Here is a 27,614-nt window from a genome sequence, read left to right as displayed (position 1 = left end):
GTGATGGGAAAGCCACCCTTTGCACCACTGATCATATCATGACATGATGGTAACTAGAAAAATTTTATTGTACATGATGTCAATTTAATAAGATCACAGAGAATTCCTCAAGGTAAGGAGGTAAGTTATTTTCTCATTTCTCAGACTTGTAACCTAAATATGAATTTTATATAAGGCTTTATGTATGTCAGACTTCATCTGCCTTCTTCAGATGCTTTCCTGACAATAGCATCAGTTAAGGCTCATTCTTTCAGGGCTATGAGTCTTGTATTAATATAATTTAGTGTTTTCAGCATGTTCATGATGTCTGTATTTGGGGTAGGAATGAGTAAAAGGTAGGCATTTGGGAGTGCATGTAGTAATTTAACAGCATGCAGCTATTCAAGTTCTGTTCAGTTCACAGAGAATTGTAGAGATTATATGACATGCCAAAGGGTCTCTTTTTCCTAAAGAATTAAGGAATATGATGATATAATATTGGTGAGATTTCTTTTTAAAGCTTTGTGTGCTTTGAGTTGTTGTTGAACTAAGGCAATCACCAATTAGGTAACTCAATAGAAACAGGAGCAGCACCAAGCCTGCTAATTTTGTATCTTTGCATAAGTAAGTGTATTTGTCTTTATCTGTAGTGTATTAGCTTTGACTCAAACACAGAACCAAAACCTGTTTTCATGTATGTTGCTATCAATCAGGATTAACAGAAAGATGCATCAGAGGATGCAAGAGTGAAACAAGAATTACATTTGTAACTTTGAAATTCTATAAAATCTATGTTGTAATTTATCCATTCTGAAACTTGAAAATGAAACTACCTCCTAACCATGGAAAATTTCTAAATTTCAGTGAATTACTGTCCTGAAAAAAAAATATTTAAATATAGTAGAAGTTTAACCCAGTCTGTGACCTAAACGATAGCTGTGGACAATGTTCTTCTTCTCCCATACAGTGTTAAATATTTACATAGAGGACTGTGAGTGTATATAGTTCTTCTGATTACAGCATGACTATATTTGTATATCAAAATAGAAATGGCCTTCTTGAAATAGAAACCCTGGTATTGAGTATTCACTATAGACATGGCTCATGAGAATTGTTTCCTAAGAGCATTTGGGACTAACTTACTCCAAGAACAACTCCAGGAGTCAGTAGCTGAAGCCTCGCCTGAGAGTCAGCAAAGGCAGCAGGTGCTCCTCATTGCCATCACTGCCAGCTCCAGCCGTGCTGCTGGCTGGAGAGCTGGTTGTGATACATGGGAGGGGTGCAGTCTGGTTGCAGTGGTGAACACGTGATGTTGTGCATGCAGTATACTGCACAAGAACCACTGGGAATGTGCCACATCCATGGCTTACAGAGAGCAGCTTTCTGCTTTATTGTGTCACTCGACCACACAGGCAACGTCCCTTCTGCAGTCTTCTTGTCAGTCCTGCCCGACTCTACAAAACCTTGGCCTGTCTGTACCCCACTAATTGGAAAAGCATCAGTGAAGTGATGTGCTACAGCTTCACACCACCTCTAAATGAGCTGTTTCGGATCCATGGAAAGTTATTTACACAGAAGGCTCGTTAAGTTTCCCTTTCTGATAGTTCTGCTGGGCTAGGTAGCCTGAGACCTTTACTTCTGTTTCACAAAATATCTGAAACAGAATACAACTTACTTGCATTACAGAAAGAGGTAAGGATAAAATGAATTTTAGTGGCATGAGCACCTGTGAGGTGGTGAGTCGCATCTCCGAAATGCTGCTTTCATAACCTCAGACTCTCTTTGGCATGGCAAACAAAGAGCAAAAACCTCCCAGAGAGGAATGGCTGTAGCTGGGTCACTCTGACCAGCAGGCCAAGCAGGATTACCCAGCTCATTACAATGAAGATAATTTTACATAAATTAGCTAGTGTTTTGATTCAAATTTGTTTTGTTAGGTAGCCAAGATTTCCGAAAGGCTTTTTTCAGTCACAAATTACGACATGGTCATGAAAATTGATTTTTTTTTCCTCTGGATAGTACTATTGCCTTCTCTGACACTGTTCAGAGAAGCATGCTCTCACTGTTCAGATGAGTATGAGTCATGTAACTACTAATTTTGAGAAGCATCTTCTATTATCATGTTGCCTAGGAAGGTTCTCACCGCAGCTGGGCCCAGGAACACGAGCTTTGGCCCACTGTGTCTGTCCCAGTAAATGTATTTTCATTAATGTCAGTTCAATTGTAGACTACACTTACATGAAAAAGTTCACATAAGAGGAATAGTAGAAAAGAAAGGAAATTGAAGGCTATTTGCCCAAAACACGTAGAACAAAATGGTAGGGAAAACAAATGTTGGGGGAAAAAAGAGAAAGCATGGAAGAATAAGCATGTAATCAATACCCAATCTTTAAAACAAAATCCCCAAAATTCTACAGTTCTTACACTCAAGGCTGTGTCAGTGTATTATAGAGATCAGCTTCAGTCTGGGTTATGTGGCTGTCTGCTGTGTCCACTTTTAGCCACATTTAAAATAACCCAGTTTTAATGTCCTGATGGCTGTGCTGTTCACAGAAATTCCTCTTGCTCTATTCACATCGTGGGTTTAAACCATTTCCCTGCCTCTTTTAATGTACATCACATTCCTCACCCTGCACACGTGCTCTGAAATACACTCTTAGGCAAAAGGAGCCTCCCTTTCCAGAGTATTTTTACATGGCATGACGGTGCTCGATCTGCCCTGTGGCTCCTGATTGTCGGCGCTGGGCCAGGACTGCATCACGCACCCGCTCGTCTGCAGTGCTGCTCCATCCCTCTCTCCACCACTTTCCAGAGCATGCCACAGTTTTAAGGCAGAAGTGAACGGTCAAGCAGGGGTTTCTTCAGCAGCCTTTTCCATGCAGGGGGTGGGCAAGAGTGTCTAGTTTTCTTCACCACACTCACGATGCTTAGTTCTAGGTCTTAAGGCCAAAAACCCACTAAACTCTTCCCTGACTTCAGTAAATTTTGGGAGACAAAAGGAAAAAATCTCTGAAGGGATCTTTCTTCCAAAACAGACTGGGTTGAGGGATAGCAAGACAAAGGAAAAGCTTCAGTATTTCTACATATACAGAAGACAATTACCCAATAATTCAGAAATAGCATGAACTACCTCAGCAAAAACTACATAAATCTGTATCCATATCCATATCCACATGCTCTTTCAGATGGATTGTCACGTTTTAGTATCTCTTTTGGTTCTTTCTTTGTAATCCTCAATTCACATCAGAGACGTTTTACACACATGTCTCTAAAATGATGAAGAAAACCAAAATCACTGTTCCAAAACCCCCAGGTTGTCCAGGGCAGGAACTGTCTTTGCTCTCTTGCAGATGCCGTGCAAGTGCAGTTTGGCACTGAGTCTCAAAGGAGGTTTCTCGGCACCACACAAAACAAGTAAGAAGAACAAAAGATGAAGCAGAAACTCATGGGCAATTTGCTGCATGACTAAGGGCAGATCCAAGCACCCTTGCTCCTTGTTCTCCCTTGAGTGCCCCACTCATCAAGCCACAGTGCCTTTCTGAAGCAAATTCAGCCTCTTCAGTGGTATCTGATAATGTTATAGACCAGCAATGACACGATATTTGTTCAAAACTACTGAATGTTTTTATCTGTTATTTCGACATGTTCCTCTAAAATGCATATCCTTTGCTCTCAGCTATTTCAGGTTCCTAACAAAAACAATAGGACATGTAGGGCCTAAACAAATAGCTCCCAAAACAAATTTCTGAAGAATGGGTGCTCTGGGACTTAAGGAAAAGGCTTAGCAAGCCCTGAAAATCTAACTTACTATCTCTTTTTTTCCTTTTCACTATGAGTAGCAAAGTAAAAGAGTTTTGTGAGCTTGAGGCTACACAACTCCAATTGCTATAACAACATAGCAAGGAATTTTACAATTGTACAGTAAGTCAACTCTCTTACAGGGACTAATGCTTAAATTGCAACTTCTAGATTGCTTAAAATGGGAAAAAGCCTTTTGTGGTTAAAAAATGTTTGCTATTAGCTGAACCTAACCACAATAACTAACTTCTATTCACAATTTTTTCCCGCTATAAATTTGGGGTTGGTTTTTTTGCTTTGGCTTTTAGGCTCAAACCTGGTTTCTGATTTTAGGATGGTCCTCAAACAGCTAAATCATTAAAAAGAGATTATGTGTTAGACTAGAGAAAAGGTTTGGTTAACTGGTGCATGTTAGCTAGTGCTGAGCTAATTTTAAGCTCTTTTTGCTACCTTATAAACAAATTCTTTGGTATTAGACTTGTCTTACTAGATTCCTTACGTGTTCAGTTACGTTTACACTATAAACTCAAATTCCTGAAATATTGCAGGCCAGTTGTAGCAGAAGAAAAATGTAGCCTTATAGGTTTGATTCAGTAATACTACTAGCAGTAAAGGTGAAGAAAAATAGGAATAGGGTTCTGAAAACAATACAAAGGCATAAATGTGAAATTGCACTGCTGAATAATTGATCTTTATTTTTTATTTGTAAAGGCCTGAACTATTTTACAGCAAGGATTTTGTCATCCAAATGACTTGATTTTCTTAGAAAATATATTGAAGAGGCCCATTGGAACAGAGATGAAGCTCTACAAACAGGAAAGGGTTAAAGCAGAACATGCCAATCTCACAGACATTTTATGAGACTGGCAAATACTCATATAGCCCCTCTCCAAACCAATGCCCTTTGCCCAAACAAAGGAGCATAGCACCCCGATTGTGGGGATTACAATACACACTAGAAATAGCCCCTTTGCCCTTTTTAAGAGGGACACGCAGTGCCAAGCAGCCTAGAGAAAAACAGATTCCCAAGTTGTATCACACAGTGTGCTCCTCACATTTCACTCAGCTTTTCCATCAGATATATGCGACTAAAGAATGGGGGACATGGGCACTTGGCCCTGCTGGTGCTCTGGGGATGCAAGGTCATGAATTTGGTAATTAATAGGTTTTCACTCTTTTGATGTGCTATACAAAAAGAAGGGAACATAATAAGCAAATACTAGTTTGATATTTTGTATTTTACACCGCTGCTCAGGTAGAAGTTACAGCTGAGGCAAGAGAAGTTCTTTTGGTGTAGTTTACTAATGATGCAGATGGGGAAAGGTTTTGGTGTTTCTGCAGAGGTTTTTGTGCCTGTGCAGCTTTAGCAACTGTTCTAGAATAGGGAGGAGTTCATTAAGACAGGAGTCTTAAAAAGGAGAGATGAAAAATGGCTGAATACTTGATGAGCAGAGCTGTGAAATCAAGTTCCCATGATTTAATAGATGACCATTCATTCCTGGAGCTATGGAAACTGACAGCGTGCAGCGACTGAACCAATCCACATGCAAAATAAGGTATGTAACCTAGCCTATTTATTTTCATAAAGGCACAAATTAAGATCGTGCATGTGGCTCATTACCGTGGCATGTGGCTCAGATGACCGGGGTAATTACTGAACTGTGGTGACTCAGTCAACTTCGACCCACGGTAACAGGGAAATTAGAGATCAATGTTTTGCTTCTGCAAATTAGTATTTTTGTTTCTCTACATACAGCTACGGCAGGCAGCTGCCTCCTGAAGGCTGGCTGTACATGGGGGGTTGGAGAAAAGGAAACAGAAGCCAGCATTCTCGAATCTCTGCTGAGGAGTTGGGAATTAAGGGGAGACTACAGGGTGTCAAAGTGAGAGAAGATAAGGTTGACTATAGCACAAGAAGTATTCTGTTATACACTGGGGTAAATACATAGAAACTGGTATTTTGATCATAATGCAAAAGCCTTGGTAGACAAAGCTGGGCATTTACAGTGATCTTCCACTCATGTAGTACAGAAAGATAAGCATATCTTTTCTGTTACTTGCAAATTAATCCAATGTCTGAATGTTTCAAAGTATTTTCAATCTGCCTGGGATGGGGTTTTTTTGGACATGGCAATGCCATCAGCCACATGCAGCTTCTGACCCAGATTTGCCAAGTCTTACTTGCTGAGGAAGAAACTCACTTTTGGAGCCGGAGAAGCTGCTTGCATTTACTCAGTGTGGTTACTGAGCTGGGCAAGACACGTTCTGATGGGCAGAATATGCAGAAATAGGACCTCAAGACTAAAGAGATGGAAGGGTTTGGAGAAAGGGGAGACCATAAAGCAGAACCTGTGTGACTATCACCAAGGCAGCCAGGTAAAAAGCCAAGCTAGGCAGCAGCTCAGTTCCTCACTCGAGTTTCGTCCTGTAACTTCACTCAGCCTGCGTGCTCCTGTCTCCTGGTCCCTGTGTTGGCTGCTGGCCTGACCTGTTTGTTGTCTCTGCCGTCCTCAAAGCAAGGTGGCACAAACGGAGAGGAGCAGAGAAGCTCCTGAAATACTTGCGGAAGCCAGGCTGCCCAACGCCAGGCGCGCCGGGCTGCGGACACACACAGCAATAGTGACAGCCAGACTCGCCCGCCTCCAGGCTTGTTCTGCTTTCACACACAGGTGTAGCAGTCGATATTCTGGGGAAAAGGCGTGAGGGGGGATATTCCTGAAACAGCACACACAGATTTTAACGCGATGCCCACGTTTCCATGAAGACCGCACCACTGGGCGTCTCGCACCGCCGGAACAGTGGGACTGCTCTCCCCGTGCTGGGCTCGTTTCGCAGCAGGAAAACCCCGGGGAAGCCTGCCTTGCCGTGCCACGGCCCTCCAGCCCCTCTCCCTGAGCAAAGCCGCTCGCAATTTTAAGAGCTGTTCGTGCTGCCTCCAAGAGAAGAAAAATTATCTGTATGAACAGAGGTGACGAGAAACAGGCCGTAGCTGGCAGAGCCAGGGTTAGGCAGGGTGTGAGGCTGAGGAAAAGCCTCCACTTCCCGCGGGGCTCAGTCTCGGGCACAGCTGCCTCACAAGCACTGGGTTTGCCAAGGCGGTGGCAAAAGAGACGGAGGAGGGTCCTGGGAGCTGGCGCTGGCGGGGATGTTTATCGCTCCTCTCTCCCGCCTGTTACCCCATCCCCTCCTCTCCCTCCCACGCCGTGGCGTAGGCGGCGTGGGCAGCCCCCCTGGCAGTGCCCGCGGGGGCAGCCGCCGTGTTCGCGTTTGTGCCGGGCAGTCACATGGAAACCGGCCCGCAGCGCCCCCGCACTCCCGCGCCGCCCGGGCAGCGGCCAGCCGAGCCCCGCCGCGCCGGGAGCTCCGCCGCCTGACGCCCGCCCCGCCGTGCCCGGCTGCGGTCTGCCCGGGAGGCGCGGGTGTCGGAGCCCGCGGCGCGGCGTGGCTTCCCTGCCGGCCCGGTAAGGCGGGTGGGGGCCGCCTCGGCAACACATCCCCGCCCGCGGCCGGGCTGGGCAGCCGGGGGCGGCGGCGGCCCGGGCAGTGCCGCCCGGTGGCGGGGCGGGGAGCGGGGGAGGTGGGGGCGAGGGCGGCTCTCACTCCTGTACTCTTCTCTCTTCCCTCCCTCTCGGTACCCCCGCCTCCGACCTTCGCCGCTGCTGGGATCGCGTCTTGCACTGGCCCGTCCTCTGAGAAGTGCCGAGGGGGGCCCGGCCATGGAGACCCTCGTGCGCCCCGGGGCCACCAAGCCCCCCACCGGGTAAGCTCCCGCCGGGACCCGGGCCGGACCGGCCGCCGCTCCCCTCCACGGGCGGGAGTGGCTCCGGACGGCGACAGCGGCCGTGCTGGTCGGCGGGCCGCGGTGCCTTCCCTCCGTCCCGCCTGTCTCGCTTCCCTCCGGGGCGCCGAGCTCGGAGCGGCGCGCAGGTGTCGCCGCCCGGCCCGCTCGGAGCACAGCCCGGGGACGGAGGGGGCACGGCGGGGAGCAGGGGGCGGCTGGGCGGTGAGCTCGGGTGCAGAAAGGTCAGGAGCGGGAGAAAGTGCCTGTTTCGCCTTTGCCCTGCGGGAGGGGCGCCTCGGCCCGTCTGCCGGCGCTGCCCCTCCGGCTGCGAGGCCAGAGAGCCGGTTCGGGGCTTGTTCCCTTCGGGGGGTGATTCGGGGCGGCCCTGCAGGACGAAGGGCAGCCGCTGCTTGCAGCTGCCGACCCGGGCCACCGGGTCTGGAAGGGACGCTGGCGGGGAGGGAGCCGGGGCCGCGGCGGGGCTCGGGGCGGACCCGTCCGGCCGAGGGTCCGGGGAGCCCCCGCGGCCGCAGAGGTTCTCGCCCATACGCCCGTCTGCCCGAGCGCCAGGACGCAGCTGCCAGAAGCCTTTGAAAGGTTTATTCAGCCGTCTCAGCCCCAGCGCACTGCCGCGGCAGAGGAAGGAAGAGCGCTGCCAACCGCGAATTAAAAGTGCCCAAAATTGTCCGAGGTTGGTGGGAGACCGCGGTGACTACTCCCAGTGCCTCCTGCCTTTGGTGACAGGCACCGCTCTCGCAGCACTATTGCTAAGTAGCGGTCAGCCCGAGTGCAAACCGCGGGAGGGTTTGGGGTTTTTCACGGGAAGAGACGAGTGGAAGATATGCCAACAGTGGAATTTATTAGTCCATTAATTAAACGACGAGAACAGCACCACGATGAGGTCCTAAGTGATCTCTTTTGTCAGAGCAAAAGCTGGGCAAGTTTTAAGAGCTGTGCTGTCTGCTCGCTGCAATTTACTGCTCTATTTCACACTGTCTGGACAGACTGAAAGAGACTGTGATTGCTTCAGCAGCTTTTTTATTTTTAGTTCTAATGTTTATGTCATAAATTTATTTTCAACAAAGTAGGAAACAGCTCTAAAGTACATGCTAGTGGGCTACAGTAGTTCTGTTCAGTTTCGTTTCCTTAGTTTGTGATTAATAGGGAACGTTGTAGTGCCTAACACAGAAAGTAGTACAGGGAGCAATGAGTGAAGAAAAGATGCCACTGCTAGTGCTGTCATGATGAAACAGTGTGTGCCATGTTTTTTTTAACTTGCAGAGTATGATATAGCTTGGTGCTCTTTTTGTAAATAAAATGCTTAATTCCAGCTGAAAATGAGGCTGTTTGATTGTGACCTTTTAGGCTAACCTTCCAGGAAAAGTGGTAGATGTAAGGTGCTTCCCCTCTCTGTATTTAGTTGATGTAACAGTACAGCTGCTTTCTAAAATTCTGATGAAGGGGAGATTTATGGTGCCAATTTACATGTGTGCTTTGAAGAGTAATTCAGATGCAGTGCTGATTAAAAATTTGTCTCGAGTGCTAGGTTTCCAAGCATTCATTAAAAAAAATTAATTTGTAATGGGAACACATGTCATTGGTGCATCTCAGAGATGACTAGTGGGGTCTGGGGGCATTTCTGAACAAAACTTCTGAATCTTTTGTAACCGGTTTCATCTGAGTAAACTTGTCCACAGCCAGACTCGGATATCACATATATGAACAGAAGTTACAGTAACTGCATTAACTTCAGTCATATTGCTGCGGACACAGCTCAAGGAGATGAGTCCAATCATAGGGTGCAGATGCACTGGTGATATTGTAGAACAAAGTGTGTGGGTGCTAATCTGCTCATGTGGAAGCTGATGGCCACACTGTCGTGTGCACCAAGGGGTGACTGGCTGTTTCATCTGAGCTCATTTCAGCTGTGAATTACTTCATGTTGCCTTTTTTTGCAAGTCAGACCTTCCCAGCCTGGATGTGTCTGTGCCATTAGCAGGGGACTTCGCTGGATGGTTCATAATTCCCTGAGTTGCTATCATCCATATTAGACACCGGTGGATGTTTGGTCCCTAATCAGATTTTACTCACTCAGTGATGAAATCTGCTAGAGTCAGGAAAGTGCAGCAAGAGCACAGCTTTGTTTGTCCTTTTGGTTTCCATGTGAATCCAGACATGAGCTGCATCTATGGAGCGTGACTGGGGACCTCTGGCTGTTAAGGCAGTTGTGACAGAAATACCTTCCTTTCATGGCAGAAGACGTGCTATACACGTTTCCAGCTTACTGATTGGCTTATCTTGAAGTTATGAAAGGAAGGTTAAAATGACCATAACTTCACAATTTTAAACAAAATTTAGGCAGAGCTGCTTTGTCTCTATGTAAATCATTAACAGGAACATTATGACCTTCCCTTGTTAAACAGTGAACAAATTTAATGTGTCACTTGATGCAGGGTAGAGCAGCTCTGCTGTGTGCTTACACAGATAAATTGACTATATGTGTTCCATGGCACAGTTCCTTGAAAATTACGCATTTAAAAGTAGGATACTGCTGTGGGTTTTTTTGTTTTAAATGGCAAAGGAAAAACTGCAGTTTGTGCTGGTGTTGCAAGGGTTTTCCCATTTTTCAGTTTAAAAAATAATTGTAGACTTCAGAACCAATAATTTTATTATTACTGATTGTTAGGTATGAGTTTTTTAAAAGCTTTACCAAGTTCATATTTATTTAATGAACATTTGTTTTAGTTTACAGAAGTGAACTTAAGACAATCAGTAGCAGCAGAAACTAGGATTTACTCTCTGATTATGCAATGGATATTAAAAGGCAGAAATACACTTGTTAAGTATCAAGTATCTTTTTGTCTGTATCTGCTCTTATTTCATTAGGGAGAGCAGAGAGAAGCTTCTCTGGGTGTCCGGTTGGTTTCTTTTTTGACCACAATATGGCATAACAGACATACACTGGTCATAAGCGGCACTGCAGGCTGGGCTCAAGCCTAAAGTGAGAACTTGCAGGATCAGTTCTGTCTTCTCTGTTAGGAACCTTGCAAAGAGCAGCGCATCTTCCCTGGCCGCTGAAGGCATCTCCATCTCCCACACAAGCCAGCAGTTTATGGGTCTATCTCCGTGCCTGTGTCTGAGCACAGAAAAGCTGCCTCTGGAGCCTGGCAAATGTGGGGAAAGCCTCTATGTTAAACTAGACGTATGAGTGCTTTCTTTTAGTAGGACCTTTATTTTCTGTGCTTCAGCCTCCTCCCCTATCTCACAGGGACTTACAGTACTAACAAATACAGGCATATCTTAGCACACCTGCTTTGGAGTGACTTGCCTGCTGGATTGAAGTGTCCCTTCAGATAAAGGATGTGAAACATCCGTAATGCTTACATGCAGAACCTGGGAGAGCAAACCCCCAGCTACAGAGAAAGTTGCACATCTCAGCTTGTTGAAACCCTTTCTTACTATTCTGTGACTACTACACATAGTTAAGCAGGTTACTTTGTGAAACTGCATAAACAGCTTTAAGAAAGATATTATTATTGTGTTTAGGGTTTTAGTTTCTTGTCTAGAAAAGCCTGGAGAGCACTGTTGTGTACAGAACACCTATTAGTCTGTGTAATACTAGTTACATCATACTCTAGCTCACCTCCAGGTGTTGCAAGATTTAGGGTAAAAAGAAACAACAGAGTAATTAGTTTTTGACTGTAGAACTGAGAAATTTGTATGTTTTCTTGTTTTGTATTTATATGAGATTTCTGTGTAATGTGCAGAGTACTGGATGGCTGTTGCAGTGGGGATACTGCAACACGCATATATCAAACCAGGAGTCCCGTGGAAAGGAAATATATATGGACAGACAGATTCTTGCTAGCTGTTTCAGAGATGTTTATTTCTCCAGCCGCATGGCCGGAGCTCTGCTGAGGAACTGTTCCAGTCACGGGACCAAGGGTCCTTCTGCCCGCGCAGGGAACACAAACCAACCAATGGGAACGAGGCTGAGCAGGGGCAGGGAAACCCCGTGTCTGTGCCCTCAGGGCCCCTCTCCCAGGGCTACACGGCAGGGGAGGGACCCCAACAGATGGCAAAGGGCAATGACTGCAAGTAGAAATGTAGAGTAGCAGTGTGGTAAAATCACAGAGTGGTTTGGATTGAAAGGGCCCTTAAAGATAGCTCTTCTGCCGTAGGCAGGGACACCTTCCACTAGACCAGGTTGCCCATCCAGTCTGATCTTGAACACTGGCAGGGATGGGGTATGCCCAGCTTCTCTGGGCAACTTGTTCCACTGTCTCATCACCCTCATGGTAAAAAGTTTCTTCCTAATACCTCATCTAAACCTACCCTCGTTAAGCTTAAAGCCATTCCCCCGTGTTCTATCCCTGCATGGTAGCAACTTTCAAGATTGCTGCCTTGACCAGTTGCAAGACTGACACTTTTGCTTTTGGGTTTGGCCTTCACATTGTGTCCCTGTTTGTATCTGCACCACTCCTGCACAGTTCCATCGACACTTCTTATGTGTCTACCCGAGACAGGGAGCTTCCCCGTGATGCATTTTTCTGGCACCACAGTCAACATTAACCCTACCTTCCTCCCAGTCTGGGTCCAAAGTATTTCTTTCTGTGTCAGTGGAGGTACATCACATTAAATAAGACCCTGGTAGTAATGACAGAAGAATTGCACTTGCTATTGCATAGAATGAAACGGCAATTTTTTCTGTGTTTTGCACCTCCATATGAATGTAACTGTTGAGCTAATATACTGTAACATTTGTATTTTCAGTCATGACTAGTATCTCAGGATTGCTGAAGATAAGGATACTAATTGTAAGAGTAAGCCAAATGGCGAGATAAATGCAATGCAATCCAGCCCTGACAGCTGTTCTTTATGAAGTCCAGGTTCTGATTTCTCGTATCTTACTTTTCCTTTTCTTTTCACCTTTTCCTTTCTTTCAGAAATCTGCCAGAGTAGAGAATGAAGGTGTTATAAAATCTCTTTCATTTCTGGACTGTGTAGAATATTCAGGATTTGTTTTGACTTTCTCCATCTCCCAGCTGTCTCTCATTATATTCTTCCTATGGAATCTTTTATATTTTTTCATCTTGCTATTTTATGCCACTCCTGCCACCATTACATGAAATTGAACCTTCTCTTTTTTACTGTCACCTGTCTCAGTTGTTGTTCATGTTCTTTCCCTTGTAATTTCAGGTTCATTTTTCTTCAGGTTTTGCTCCTGTAAATTTACATCTTGGTCAAATTGCTAGTCTTCATGGAATCACTTCACTGCTCTACAGGAGGTAGCACTACATTTTGATAGGACAGATTTTACTTCCCAGGCCATCTGGGCTGGCTACACCAGTAACAGTCAATTTCAGGAGACTGCACTAGAGAAGGGGGTGTTAATTACAGTTTCAAGTGTTCTCATGGGTACACTTTTAGATGATGTTGACCCTTAAAGAAAAACAACTTCCTAAATATTTATATTGAAGTCAGTTCAGTAAATACATGGCTGCTTTGTGTGTAGTTAATCTTGCTGGAGAAGTGGTATATTTCTTTTTGGCAAGTAATTCAGATCCCAATGCATGCTTATGGCCAGAATGAAAGGAATTTGTTTTCCCTTCAAAGGAATGAGAGTTCTCTTGAATATGTGTATTTATTCTTAATCATCTGTCCTTGTGTAGACTTCTATTGTCACAGACTTGAATTATATTACAAGCATTTATGAAGACTTCCTAACAATATTCATTTGGCTTAAAGAAATACATGTAGAAAACCCCACAATAGCCAAAACTGTGAACACATTTATATGACCAGCTCCAAAAGCAGCCAGGAGGCCTGTGACAGAGTTAGGGAAGTACCTCACTTCTCCTGAATCGCAATTCAGTGCCTTAACAAGTATTCCCCTGTGTCTGGGCTTCAACTACTCTGTTAGCATCAGCAAACACTTGATTTTCTGGCAAGGACTGTGTTCTGTATACTGCAGCTTTTTGTGTTGCTCTGGCATTGTGATTTCCATGAAAATTGACAGTTTTCACACTTTAATGCTGCTTCTAAGAGACTGACAGGCCTTTAGAAATTGTTTTTTCCATAGTGGGTTAAGCCAGTTCCTGCATAAGAAACTGGGAATTGAAAAAGACTTATAATCTGCATTTCCAGCTAAAATTATGATTTAAAGGTCTTTTAAAAATGGCTGCATTTACAGGTAATGGAAATTACAACCCTTATTAATCCTCTTAATATAGAGAGTCTTTCTGGAGCTGTTAGTTGTCCAGTGAGCCAAGCTGCTTATCATTAAATAAATGATGCTGGGAATAGTGTATTGTTGTCATAGCTTCAGCGTGAGAGTGTCAGTGATGAGGCAGGGACTTAACCCATGCTAAGGAGCAAGTCACAAAGCTGTGTGGCAGGGCTGTGCTCTGATGTCACTGATGCACAGCATCTCATATCCACTTTAGTCCTCTCATACCAGAAATGATGTATTTTCAGTTTCATTAATCCCTCAGATAACAGGCTGCCTCAGGTGCTGTGCATTTGTGCAGAGGAGTTGTCATAACCAGAGAAATGGGAAAGAAAATGGATTGAGAATGGGTTGTCTGTCTTATGTTCTTTTGTTCTTACTATAGCTTCCAGATTCAGAGTGTCTATGGGACCAAAAATGTAATTTCTTACTCCGGTAAATTCAACCTGATATTTGGATGTTAAGCTGTGTTTTGTGTGTTCCTTGGGATGTGTTGTATGGAAGAGAGTTGTCAGTCTCCTTTATAGTTTCAGAAATGAAATGTGAGTTACAAAACTTTCCCTAGTAGTCAAAAAATGCAACCGGGGTACACATTTTTTTTTGACACGGTGAGCATCCTTAAAGCAGGTAGGAAAGGTGGAAATGAAGTGGTGTAGTCTGGCCTAAGGTACTTGCAGATGTACAGTAGACAGACTGCATTTTCAGGTTTGGTTCTGTGTTCTCCAGTGTCTTGTTTTATTAAAGGTGGTTGACCTGTGCGTAAGTATTTAAGGCTGGTCTGTGAGCTGTCCTGTCTCTTTCTCTCTCAGTGTTGCTGTGTTGTTTGTGAACAGCTCAGTAAGGTGTGATGGAGAGTCCCTCACCTAAGTAATCATCAGCCATGTAATTAGGGAACTCTCCTACAGAGAACTTGCGTTACTTGGCAAAGGAAGGGCTGAGGATTTAACCTGCAGTAGCTTTTACTACACTGTATTGCCAGGACCACCCCACAGCCTGGAGTCCTCCTTTTTCCTTTATGTGGGAAGCCAGACAGATGCAAGCCTCAGTATTCCTGAAGCTGCTGTTTTCCTGTTGGTGTTTCTGTAGCCAGCTCTTAATAGTGACTCAAAGGCTAGAGAAAATAGGATCTTCCTCAGCCATGCTGGTGTTGTGGTGCTAACAGTGAAAACTTCCTTTGTTCAAAAAAATAAACAGGTAACATGCAAAATCATCCCTCTAACATGGAGCTTGAGCAAGAGAATTACATTTTATATTATCAGTGTTCTAAATATAGCCATACTGTACGGTTCCAACAGCAAGTACCAATCCAAAAGTACTTAATCAGATAAGTGTTATTTAACGTTTTCACCAAGAGTGACTAACAAGCAGTGTGTTTCTCTTTTTGCCATGCCTGCTTTCCTTTCCTGTGTGTTGGGCTTTATTTAAATAAAATGCCTGCTGATCTCATTGACTGTTACTGAGGTGTTACAGTGAAGTAGCGCCAAAACTGTTGGTTTTCAGTAATCAAAGATTAATGACTTTGGATTTTTTTGAAGATCATACAAATAGAGATTTAAAATGGGTAACATTAATGGTTGATGAGATGCTTTCTGAATTTTCAAGCATTGTTCCAATAAACATATTTGTTACCCTTCACAGTCAGATGATATAAAACCTCTTTACATTAGTCCTTTTTGGTAAATATTTCAGTGGGTTAGACTAAAGAGCAATAAAATTCAAGGGCCTGAGTACAAACGCACTCTTGATGATCAGATGTTGCCATCTCCAAAGTCTGACGGTCATTCCTGTTAGTCTGCTGGTCCCCTTTTCTCTGAAAAGGCAGGGTTCTTTTTTTTGGGGGGGAGGGGTGGGGGCAGTGGGGCAATGTTTCTTCTTGGTTATTTGTGTTATGTGATGCCAGGACATGGTGTGGTGGTGGTGTGAGCAGGAGTTTGTCCTTTGAGGCTGTGTGGAGATCTCCCTGCTGTAGTATATGTAAATCTGCCAGTTACAGAATCATCTCGATCAAGGCTGACATCTCCAGGGACACAAGAGGAAAGCTTTGTTTTAGATTATCTAGATGACTTTTGTTTTAAAAGCTCATTTCTTCCTTCTTGCCCCATGCATCCCACAGTTGGCATTCTCCAGTGCTCACCCTGGAGATTTGTTGGGTGCAGCAGTTTTCTGATGTAGGAGAAAATAAACTAGTGAATTCTGCTCAAACCCTTTAAAGCACTCATCTTTTACTTTTGTTGTGTAGAGTTATTTTGTGTTTGATAAAAACTACTTTTTCCCTGCATTAGTAGGTTCCAAAAGATAAATAAAAACTCAAAGTTACTTTACAAAAAAATATTATTTAATTTTTTTCTTAGTTATGTGCTTAGATGACTTTCCTTTCTGCATTTTTCTTTTTATGTTTGAGGTCAGCATCTTGCATAGGCAGCAAAAATACTGCCTAGGTAAATACATCAAGCATGGCATGTCTGATCTTACTGTGCACAGGACGTGTATTTCCCCTCCTGTTTTTGTCTGAGTTTGCCAGGAGGGGAGTCTCCAAAATCAATAAACAGTTTCAGACAAATTGAAAGAAAAAAACGTTTTCTGTGCTTTTCTTCAATATCTGCTCCTGTGGCAGTGCTTTATTTCTAAACGTCTCAGCAATGGTTCAGGATGTTGAGGAGGCAATATCTTGGAGCGAATCCAGATTCCTTCTGTTTCTTTTTGTGGTTGGGAGTTTGGTTTTATTTTTCTGGTTTTTTCTTTTGAATAGCTTCTCATGGTACTTTTGGAACCAAGCCTACAGTTTTATGGAAAATAAATAAATTACTGCTGGGTTCCCTGGGGGTACAGCTCACGTTTCAGTGTCAACACAGCTTTCTCTGCTCTAAGGGGGCTGGTCATGTTTCTTGTGGTCGTTCTGAGGAACGCTTGCTGCTAGTACAGGGCTTTTTTCTTGGGAAGGAGGTCAGCCTTTGGCTTCTGCTGTGATTAAAATCTTAGTACTGTGACACCTCCAGGTGCTCCTAAGATTGACTCTCCCAATTCATTAAATAACAGCTACAGTTAGGTCAGATCACATTGCTAAACTGACGGAGTTGGAATTAACAAAGTTACTTATTTTGGTTGCTTTTAAATACCTGTTGCTTTTCCTCAGCTGAACTGGAGGGTCATGTCACAGCAGCACAGAGCAGCATCACACGCTAAAATGATGTTACATTGTCAGATGTGCATAACCTTGTGCTTTCTGAGACGTAGTCTTTTTGCTGTCTTGTTTCATGGCTCCTTAAGGTCTGGTTTGCAGCTTAATTCTTTGGGTAGTGACTTGTTCTGCAGGGGACAAACTGGGACCATTGTCTGCTCAGTGAGTCCCCAACCCTTCATTTACCCAGGGAAGCTGCAAATTGTCCAGCACTGGGCTATGTGTCAGAGTAGATTTGCCTGAGCCCAGGGCTGACACACAGATGATAAGGACCAACCAGAGTGTGGCAGGAAATCATTCTCCAACTCCATCATATCTTTTATAAACCAGAAGACATTTTTATTCCTGCTCTTACACTAGCAAGTCAAGGACTGCTATCTTCTGAGCAAGTCTGTTATTCCTAAATAAAATGCGTTACTGCGGAATTGCTTCTTTTTATTAAACCTACCTTTTCTGTTGTGAGACAAACACAGACGTATCCATGTGTGATGGATAGAGGGTCCAGGATCAAACTTAAAATAAAAAGAAGTCACCTTTTACATGAGTCATTACCTAACAAAATTTTATCTTGAATTCAGAGATTTGTGGATTTTCCAAATTACTGTGCAGGTAGGAGAAGGATAAAAATTTACACTGCAGTTTTAAATAATAAATTTAATTGGCTAATTTTTTCCCTTCACCCCAAGTCTTATCTTAAGATTGTACCAACTTGATAAAACAGTTCAAAAAAGACTACCTAAGCAGAGCCCTAAAACTGCATGTCAATGATTAAAGCCTGTCATGATGACAGTAAAATTGCTTTTCTTCCGAACTTCTAAGCAAATACTGTGACTTGAACTCCTCTTCCAACTTCTACATGGATTTGTAAGAAACAAGAGAATACCTTCCTGAAAGAGCAGTTAGTTATTCTGCAACAAGTATTTACCCAGCTTTCAACTTTACAGGTATCAGGAAATACTAATGTTGTACAGAACATTGATTATAGTTGTGGTGTAGAATTCTTTCTGAAGAAGACAAATTGTGACTTTTGGAACTATTTGAGTATCAGTGGTGCAGCTGTTCTTTGATTTCTTTGTTTTTTAGTAGTTCTGTTTCACAAATAATAATGTCTCAGGTGATTTTATCACTTGATGCCAGGATGAAAATCCAGGGTCTTCCCTCTCCTGGCTCAGAGGTACTATTTCTTCCTATTTTTTGTAATGTTTACTATCCTCCAGCCCCATATAAAAGAAACCAGGAATTTATTTTTTTTCTCAGAAACACCTTTTTAAATTTTTTTTTACTTTTTAAAAAATTTTATTTTATTTTGTTAAGGCTGTTAGTGTAGTACTGTACAAAATGACTGCTAGGGACTGGGCAGACTCAGTGTCTGTCTGTCCCCATGGTCTGTTGGACTCTGTTGGGACAGAGTTGGAGAGTCTGCTTGTGCTTGCCCGAGAATGAAGATCAGCAAAAGCACTGGCTAATTGTTTAATGCAGTACTGGAAATGGGACTTTGACCAGCTGCTCTGAAGCAGCATGAATTTATTTGGCCTGTTCACCATGGAGGAGACTGGGCATGGCTACGCTCCCATTGCCTTAATATTCAGGTTTTGAGCTGAAGAGCCCTTTGGGTTTGGTCTTGCTCTGCTTCATTTGCCAGGCTGAGGTGTGCAAATCTCAAGCAGCTTGATTGAAATCTCTGGGTCTGCTCCTGCATCATACAAGTGTGAGAGAGACCAACATGGTCTTCAGCTGGGCAGATCAGGGGCAGATCAGGGAAATACTTGTGGATGCACACTGATCTTGTTGCTGTACAGGGGTTCAGGTTTATGTTTTATATTAAAGGAACAAAAATTTGGTATCTCATTATAAAAGGACAGGGGGTGTTTAGGTAAAGATGGGTGAGTGCAGTCTGTACATTCGCCTATGTGATCCTTCTCTGGCTGATTTTCGTTACGTGATGGTAAACTTTAAAGAGCCATCTTTCCACCAGTATTCTACAGCTAAAGGCCTCTTGGACAGTAACAATATATTGTTCCTGCTGGTTAAGCATACGGAGGTCACTTGTTTCTGTTCTCATTTGTTCTTTTTGCAAGTCCAGATATTGCTTATATTTTTTTATAAAGCCTATAGCTTGTCTTGCCATTGCACTAGTCTTATTTAAGAGTACTGCTCAAGTATATAGTTGTTTGTTGTTTATTATTGTGTATCCTCAAATTAGCCATAGTTATTTTGGAATGAAATCTCTTTGCATTCAAGTGGTTAAATACCACACTTTCTCCTATTAAACATGAGATCCAGGTCTACTGGAAAATATTTTACACATATAAAACTGCCTGAAGTATAAAACCTGTTTATACAGATACCGTGGATTTCTTGCCATAAAAAGCACCGTAAATTCCCCGTGCTGCTTCATTTTCATAAGGAGTTACTTGAAAAGAAATATTGCTTGCGGTGAGTTGCCAATTATTTGTATACTAATTTGCTACCTGAGAATAATTTCAGATTTTTAAATTCAGTTTGAAGTGATAGAGAGGAAAAAATATCTGAAACTAATTCATACTTTACAGTTTAGCTTAAATTTACCTGGAAAGAAACTGACCATATTGATTTTTTTTTTTTTTTTAAGGGGATGAGTTTATCTTTTAATAAAAGTGGTGTATCTGTGGAGAGTTTCAAGTCATTTTTTTAAATGTAAATTCCCACTAAGCCTGCAGTACAGATCAACCCTTCAAGTGAATGAGCCAAACAGTTGAATTCTTCTGCTTCTCTTTTAAAGGATACCATTGTTGTGTGTAGGAAAAAAAATAAGTTCAGTGGCATTCAGCTGTACTATAGTGATGCAGTTAAGAGACTAAAAATATTATTGCTTTATCTTCCAGCAATGAGATAGTTTTTCTTACAAAATTCAGGGAATTAAGGGAATTGGAGACTTCGTGTTCCTTTTGTGACTACTGAGGTACCTGTGATTTATTCCATAGTGCTTATCAGGAAAGACCTCAGTTTTTCAGAATTAAGTTATGTGGCTGTAGAGAGGTCCACAGAGGAAGCTGTTTTGGAGGCTTCTTTGCATGAGGTTTGTGAGTAGTACATGTACAAGTGCTTGGGAGGGATGTGAGGAAGGACTGGGCTGCAGATGCTCTTGCACAGCTCTAGTCCTTGCATGCAGGTGGTCTGAGTAGCAAGCCTTCTTACCAATGGGTAGCACAAGGGAGAGCAAGCACATGGCTTACTGCTTGCAGAAGGAAACAGATTTTTCTTTTATCCTGCTGGTTTGTTAGGCTCTCTCAGCATTTAAAAGGAAACGTGGGATTATTTTAGGAATCTTTGAAAATGGCAGCGTATCTCTGAATTAATGTGTTCGTATTTCTCACTGAGTTGCAGATGGAAGATTCAAAACTGTAGTTTGGGCAACATATGTTGATTAATACTGGAAATAAATGCTACCCTATGGGACCTTGCTTCTGGAGCCAGCATGTCCACTGGGTCGTACAGCTGTGCCTTTCCTTCCAGAATTGTTCTGCAATCTATTTACTTCGAACAAATGCTGCAGTCATGGATGAATTTATGAGGATAATGATCTGACAGACCATGCAAGCTTATAGATTATAAAATTTCCTGTACACAGGGAAACCAAGTGTTCACCAAGTAAACTCTCTTTATATAGAGGAGTGGTATTGTTGTGTTCCTCAAAATACATGCAGAAGATGAGAGGTGAGGAATATAATTTTTACAGCTGCACAGTAGGGTGCAGGCGTGTTGACCCCTGATGCAGACTCAAAATTGTCCAAAATTCTCTATTGGCTTGTGTAGCACAGTCAGCCTGTTTTTGTGGTTTGGCAATGTTGCCTCCAGGTTTCACAAGCGGTGGAGTTCGGATCTTCATGGGTTTCTTTTTAAATTGTCGGAAAGTACATGTATGTTCCTGGGAGCTCAGAGTAAATAGATCTCACTTGGAAAAACACTTGGAAAAAATGAAACTGTCCCTTGACAGTGGAGTCTATTCCTCCTGGCCTTTTTCATTAATTCTCTGTAGCAAGTTTCTAATTTTGTGGCATGACAGAAGAGGAGAACTGCGTCCTTGAATTTGTATCTGGAGTAAAGTTATCGTTGCTTGGGGGCTACGTTATACAAGCCCTAGAAGGAGCTGTCTTTGCCATGGCTTGTCATTTGACAGCCGCGTTCTGCTTGGTCTTGTGCTCCTTGGTCCTTTCAGGTCTTGTCTGCAAGCCTGCATCTCTCAGCAGAGCTGAGACTCCCCAGGTAGGCTTCAAGAAGCACTTTGGTTTTCTAATATTGTTCTTACAACGACAGTGGGCCAGAAAGTCACAAACTGTGCAGACCCGGGGAGTATGTGTAAAGACACAGCAGGGTGTATGGTAAAGGAAAGTTTTAGAAGTCCACAGCTACATAAATTCCTTTCCTCAAGCCACTTGTCTTTTTTTTGCCCTGACACCTTTCAGTTCTCTCTGCTGTCTTCTTTCACCGAGCATTACTGCGCTGCCAAAAAAAAAAAGGGAAAAATGTTACTCATTATTACTATGTATAAGCATAGTAATAATCATAAATTTTTACATGTTTAGATATAAATTTTATAACCAGTGTTTTATAAGAAACAGCTAAACCCCATTGATTTATTATTATAGGTAGGATTTAGGCAGGAATAGAATTACTATTTTTTCTAACTTAATCTAATTCCAGCTAATTTCAAGCTCAGACAATACCAGTGTATTCTGCTATACACCTTTGTAATTACATAAAACGGATAACAAGCTGTATGACCTCTGTATGACAGATCTAAATATTGCCATCAATTCATTTATTATGTCTGAATAGTTCTCCGTGCTTAGAATCAGTCTCTAATTCATAATTACTTTTTACATAAAGAAATGTAATAGAACAGTATGTCAATGAACACTTAAATGAGAGAACTGAGTATGTGATAATGCACTTATTTTTTACAGTGAAAATGTTTTCCTTTTTCAATAGCATTTAATACTTCATTCCGTTAAATTATTTTTATCACAAAGTGAAATTTGCATGTACATAGTCAAAATGTGACAAAATTTGTATGATTTGACAGATTGAGTAGACGGAGCTCTATTGGTTTAGTACTTCAGTATATTACCTTTTTCACCCCATCTTAAAACTTCTTCATAATCAAAACAAGTGAATGTTGTGTAACTTTTATGATGTGGTTATATAAGCCAGGAAGTTCAGTTTTAATAATGAAATTAAATATGATATACAAACAGCAGGGAGGGACCTTTTTATCTACAAAACTGACCTAGTCTTGAGTGAAAGTTCAGAATTTTACTGCTGGCAGTTTACTTTCAGCTTTGCTGGAAAATTAATGTTTTAATGACTGAATCCAGTTTTGAAAAAAGTACCCTTGTGAAAATATGGGATTTTTCACTTCATACAACACACATACATGTCATATCTTTCAAGTTTTGGTTTCTTCGTGAAAAAATTCTAGTTTAAATAAACTGCAGCAAGTTGTCTTTTAGGGAAAGAGGAGGTTATATTCTTTTTTTTTTCTTACAGATAACGTTTTAAAGCTTTTTTCCCTCTTCCATATTTTCCTGAAAATGACCAAATCAAAAAGACTTTTGTTTTATGAAACCTGCTTTTGATTAAGTTGATTGGGTTTTATTTACCTACTTAATCTGAACCATGCTTCTTCCTTATCATGTAAAGTTGCTTACTGTTGCTAAATATACCCATGTATTTTAAAGAAGCAAAGCTGTGCGTGAGTATGACCCATTCAGAGCGGGGTTGTAGGGTAGGGAGGGACCTGATGGTAACCTGAGAGCAAGAGCAGATGCTAAATTAGCAGCTGGATCGTTAGTAACGAGTCCACAAATGTCTGCTGGGAAATGATCTTCTTTGGGCGCATGTAGCGTGGGTGTGTGGGTTATTCAGAGTTTCTAGCATCTAGTTGCTCTTTACCCGTGACTCAAAGGAAAGTCACGGAGCCATGAGGATTTTTATTTGTGAAGCAACTGGCAACTTGTTTTTATTGAAAGTACAGGCTGCATGGATAAATTATCAGTATTGTGCAGCATTTTTTATTAGGACATGCAATTGGAAAATGATTGGAAGGGCAAGGAGATTGCTGGCAGTATTTAGTTACAGAGTTAAGTGGAAGCCACAAAAGATCTGTGGAAAATCCAAATAACATTATAAGGGCATCATTAGTAATCCCAAGGTTCATTCCATCTTCACCTTTAATATAAATAGATATCAACCATTGACTGTAGTCAGAAGTAGTTGAGATTACAACTGGATGGCACTCTAAATTGTGATGAGGAGCTACCAGATGATCGGGTTTAAGTGGTAGCCAAGCAGGAAAATCCAAATAAAAGATCATGAGGAAACAAGGTAAGTAAGAGAGCTGTAAGAAAAGTGCTGAGGAGTCTGGCTTTATTTCATATTGAAAATCAATGTATTTCTTTATATCTTAAGCTAGTGGTTATATAAATATGTGCTTTGCAGGTCACTATTTCTCCATATTGAGGAGCATGTTAGGGTTGGGTTTTTTTAAGCTTATCAATTTGGTGAAGATAATTGAATTTTGTAGTATAAACAGATACAAAAATGATACAGACAGATAGAAACATGGTATATGCACACCATGGCCCTAATGTCACCAACAGGTTTTGTGATTTTTTTTTTTTTTTTTTTTTTTTTTTTTTTTTTTTTTGGTTGTTGTTGTTGATCGGGGGGGAGAAAAGCCCAATTGGGCTTCTTTTTCCCCTTCCCTATTATGGAAGGGAAACAAGCCTTCTAGCTGACTCTGCTTACCAGTGACAGCCTTATTATGGGCACAAAGTGAGTTTGTGGTGTTTTGAGGCGGTGACTATGATCTAACCCTACCCAAAAAAACCAAACAAAAAAAATCCTCAGATGGCCCCCTTCCAGACTCATGTCCGGACGCCCACGCAGCAGTGATTTAACGTACTAAGGTGCTGTATCCTACTCAGCTATTCTCCTCTGGTAATTCCACTCCAGTACCAGGTCTGACTAAAGGTCAGTCAAAAGTTAAGGCTTTGGGGCTGGCAGTGAGGTTTTCAGTTAGGTCTTGGGAAGGGTTGGAAAGACAAGCAGAAGCACCCCACTAGACACAAACTTCTTGGCTATTTCACAGAGGGATGCACAAGACAGGTCTACAGCTCTGACTTTCTTATTTTGGAAAAGGATTAAGAAGAAACATTCAAACAACTGTTTTCATTTGAGACTCCTTTTCTGCTCAACAACCCAGCAAATAGACTAGATCTTTCCTCCTTTTTTTTTTTCTGAAGTGTTAAGCATCCATGTGAAAGACAGGGAACAAGTTACAGTCAGTGGGTTTTTGGGTGAGTATAGAAGTGCCTTCCTCCACCCCCCCAAAAAAGTATAGTATAGCCAGTCTTGGATTGTGGAGTGGCTATTATCTAAATATGGAAGAATGTTGATTTCATGTAACTTGTCAGAAAAAGACAGATATATTGCTCGTACAGACATTATATTATCAAGTTTTAATTAACATCTTAATGCCTTGGTAGAATAGTGCATATGTGTGAAGACCATATAATGTTACGCAGTTCCAAGTACAAGCATGGGGGTGGGTTTATTTTGGGAAGAGAAGAAACAGAGGTTACTCTCTGGTAGGTTTTTTCAGGGCAATTAAGGAGTGTGACTCTTCAGTTGCCTTTTGGCAAGGAATTGCTTTTCCATCTTTGTACACAATGGTAATTTAGCATTAATGGAAAAACAGAGCAGTTTGGTGTAACTCCTCCAGACAATACATCCCATTCTAGTAGGGATTTAAAAATGTTCTGCTGCATAGCTGATGTGTTGGTTGAGACTGCTGTTGTGAAGCAGCTGGGATGGAAAAAGAGGAGAGTTAGGCAATTCTTTGTGATCAGCAAGCAAAGAGCAGCTACAGGTTTGGTGTTTGGGTTATTTCTTAATTTTTAAAAAATCTGTTAAGCCATGTAACACATTTTTTGAAGAAATGAGGATCTCCCCTTTACAGCAGTTTACTGTGAGCCTTTGTCACTAGCAAAGTCACTAGCTTGTCTAACAATTACGTTCTCTTTATAAACAGGACTTAGATATTTGGGACCTATTTGGTCTAGTTCTCCTCAACTTATTGTTTGTACCAGTATGCCTCATTTTCTAGTGCTTCCTGATATCGTGGATAGTGTATGGGAATGACAACATGAATGATCTGCAAAGCTTCAGATCACTCTCATGTAATTTTGTGGTAGAGTCCTGTTCATAGCGTGTATAGGGAAGAAACCAACCATAAACTTCATTCTTTGCTAATTTATGTAATTGTAAATCAGGAGTATTTCAGTCTAAATTGGTGGTTTTTGAGACAAGTAGCCACAAGTAGTAGTTTTTTTATGAGATGTGAACCTTTAATACAGCATTTTAATATAAATTGTATAGTAATTTTTAAAAAGTTGATTAATGCAGAGAAAATGTTTATAATTTATGATAACTGACTATCTGTGGGGATTGTGGGAGCTAGCCTGGAAGGGCTAATGTGTCTGAGGCTTTGGTCTCCAACCCTGAGCTCGCATTGTGTACAAGAGCCAGTGAGGTCAGTTAAGTAGTCTGCAGAACAGACCTTTTTACGATCATGTAGGCATGACCTTAAACAGCATTTGGGATTAAACTGTTTACTCAGGAGTATGCATATTCTGTCAAATTTTATGTCCTTTGAAACTGTGGTTAAAAGAGACTCTTTCTTGGAAGTGGCTGATTGAAGTAAAGTATCTCCATGGATTTCTTTGTAAAGACCTGGAGGCTGCTTTGGTGCAGCATCTTCTGGGAGAGAAGCAGCACAGAAATCATTGCAAATGTGTGGTTTGATGCCTCCTATGTCCTTGTTCTAGTTCACTGCTGCAGAAGCTAAAATACCTCAGGTACAAGTTAGAGAAGCCCCTTGAAAAACTTTATTTGTACATCCAAACTTTATATATATATATCAATCTTCTTTTGTTATTTTTTTCAGCAAACCGTTTGTGTTGGATTTGCAGTGAGAAATATCTTCCCTTAGTGTATGGCCTAACATGTCTATATAAAACTTCTTTGCAGGTCAGAATTACTAGACTCAGAAGTGCAGTCAGTTCATGTCCCTGTGACAGGTAAATTCTGCAAGTGCAGATGTAACTGCAGTTGTCCCAACTGTGTGAGGTCAGGTCCTGCACAGAGAACACCTTCCTGTGTCTGTGTTGCATCTTGCTGGTTGTGGGTAGGGCATGGGTGATGCACACAGTTCTGTAACTGCAAGGCTAAAATAAAATACAACACTACCTAGCAAAATTCAGTCCAGTCCACCCCTCCTACAAAAAAAAAAGGAGAAACAGTTGCTCCTGCATGTCTTTTGGTTTATATATTCCTTTAATTATAGTCTCTCCCTGGACCCTGACCACACAGTAGACATTGGTAACAGATGAGCAAAGCTGATGTTTTTTGACACTGACAGTGGATTTTTCCAACAGATCCAGCTGTTGGGAAATATGGTTTAAACATTCATACAAAATCCTTGTGTTTTTTTAACTCGTGATTGGAGGAATTGAAGACTGAAGTAAAATATTGAGCTATCTCTGAGTTTGAGTTCTGTTCGGGTTTTTGTGGCATAGGACAAAGAGCCTTGGTGAGGAGGAAGGATATAACGAAATGCTTGTTAAAAGGTGTTGTAAGTCTTTGGTCTGTAAGGGAGCCTCTGCAGACAGTCCCTCCCTCACGGTGTTTCACTGCGTGTTTTAACACAGATCAACTTCGATGGAGCCTTTCTCCTCCTCCCCCACTCCTGTCAATGCCTTTCATATGCTTTCAAGTCTGCCTTTTCCACTGTGTTTCTCCTGCTGGCTACACCTGCCTCTCAAGCCTCTGTCCGGCTTGTGCCGAGCTGAGTGTCTGTCCGGCTGCACCCTGCCAAGTCACTGCTTTGACTCGGCTGCCTTATAGGAAAGCCCATTGCTGCTGGCTCCAGACCACTTGGGCAGGTTACACGTGTGTCTGTGCTTGGCAGGCAGGTGTAAAAAGAGTCTGATTCTGTGTGCTGGATTATTCTTGGCCAAAGCGTTTCAAAGATAACACAGGTGTTCCCACATATAAACCCACTTCAGAGGGGAGGGTATGGGCAGGTTTAAAAGAAACAGGGCACAAGCAAGGCAAATCCTGTGCATTTCTGTGGCATTGGGATCCCATGAAACCTGACCAAAAGAGAAGCATTGATTCAAGCTGAAGTTTGGCTCTGAGAGAGAATTCCTTTTTTCTTTTTTCCTTCTTTTTCTTCTTCTGGAGGGGGGGAAGATAGCAGTAGGGGCATTTTCCTTGCTGACTGCATACAGAGGAGCTGTTGTAATTTAGCTACCAAGACTCACTTGATGATCAGCTGCAAATATAAATCCAAGATGAAGAAAAGCAAAACAGGGCTCTGGTCCCTCTATGGAAATGGTTTCTCCTTCATTGCCCTAGGAGGATAAATGAAGGAGGCGAGACACTTAGCAGTTTGAATTAGGCTACTGTTTGGAGTGATTTCACACAAAACCCTCCCTAGGTAGATCACTTGGTGTACTAAATCTGAAAATGGAAATACTATTATAGAGTGAGTGTCATAAATATACAGCTTCATATAGGTTGTTTTAGAAAAGAAAGGTGGCATA

At 42.2% G+C, this 27,614-nt stretch overlaps 1 protein-coding gene across 14 annotated transcripts in view; it reads left to right on the top strand.

Annotated features, from left to right (window-relative positions):
* The window catches only part of COBL (cordon-bleu WH2 repeat protein), a 206,425-nt gene that overhangs the window by 40,815 nt on the left and 137,996 nt on the right, over positions 1–27,614 (top strand). For 5 of the 14 annotated variants that reach the window (XM_048312707.1, XM_048312714.1, XM_048312688.1 and 2 more), the window contains exons 1-2: positions 5,356–7,238; positions 7,475–7,537. The exons of 2 other annotated variants lie outside the window; for them this stretch is intronic. In XM_048312707.1, the coding sequence (XP_048168664.1) occupies positions 6,736–7,238; positions 7,475–7,537 (566 nt within the window). In that variant the 5' untranslated portion in view covers positions 5,356–6,735. Of the gene's footprint in view, positions 1–3,329; positions 3,394–5,045; positions 5,334–5,354; positions 7,239–7,474; positions 7,538–27,614 lie in introns of those variants that run through there. 7 more of the 14 variants (XM_048312679.1, XM_048312659.1, XM_048312670.1 and 4 more) reach the window with 5 other exon arrangements.

This window comes from Corvus hawaiiensis, chromosome 1, assembly GCF_020740725.1.
Source record: "Corvus hawaiiensis isolate bCorHaw1 chromosome 1, bCorHaw1.pri.cur, whole genome shotgun sequence".
NCBI lineage: Eukaryota > Metazoa > Chordata > Aves > Passeriformes > Corvidae > Corvus > Corvus hawaiiensis.
The sequence above is the reverse complement of the archived record's forward strand: the minus strand, read 5'-3'. Positions and strand labels throughout refer to the sequence as shown.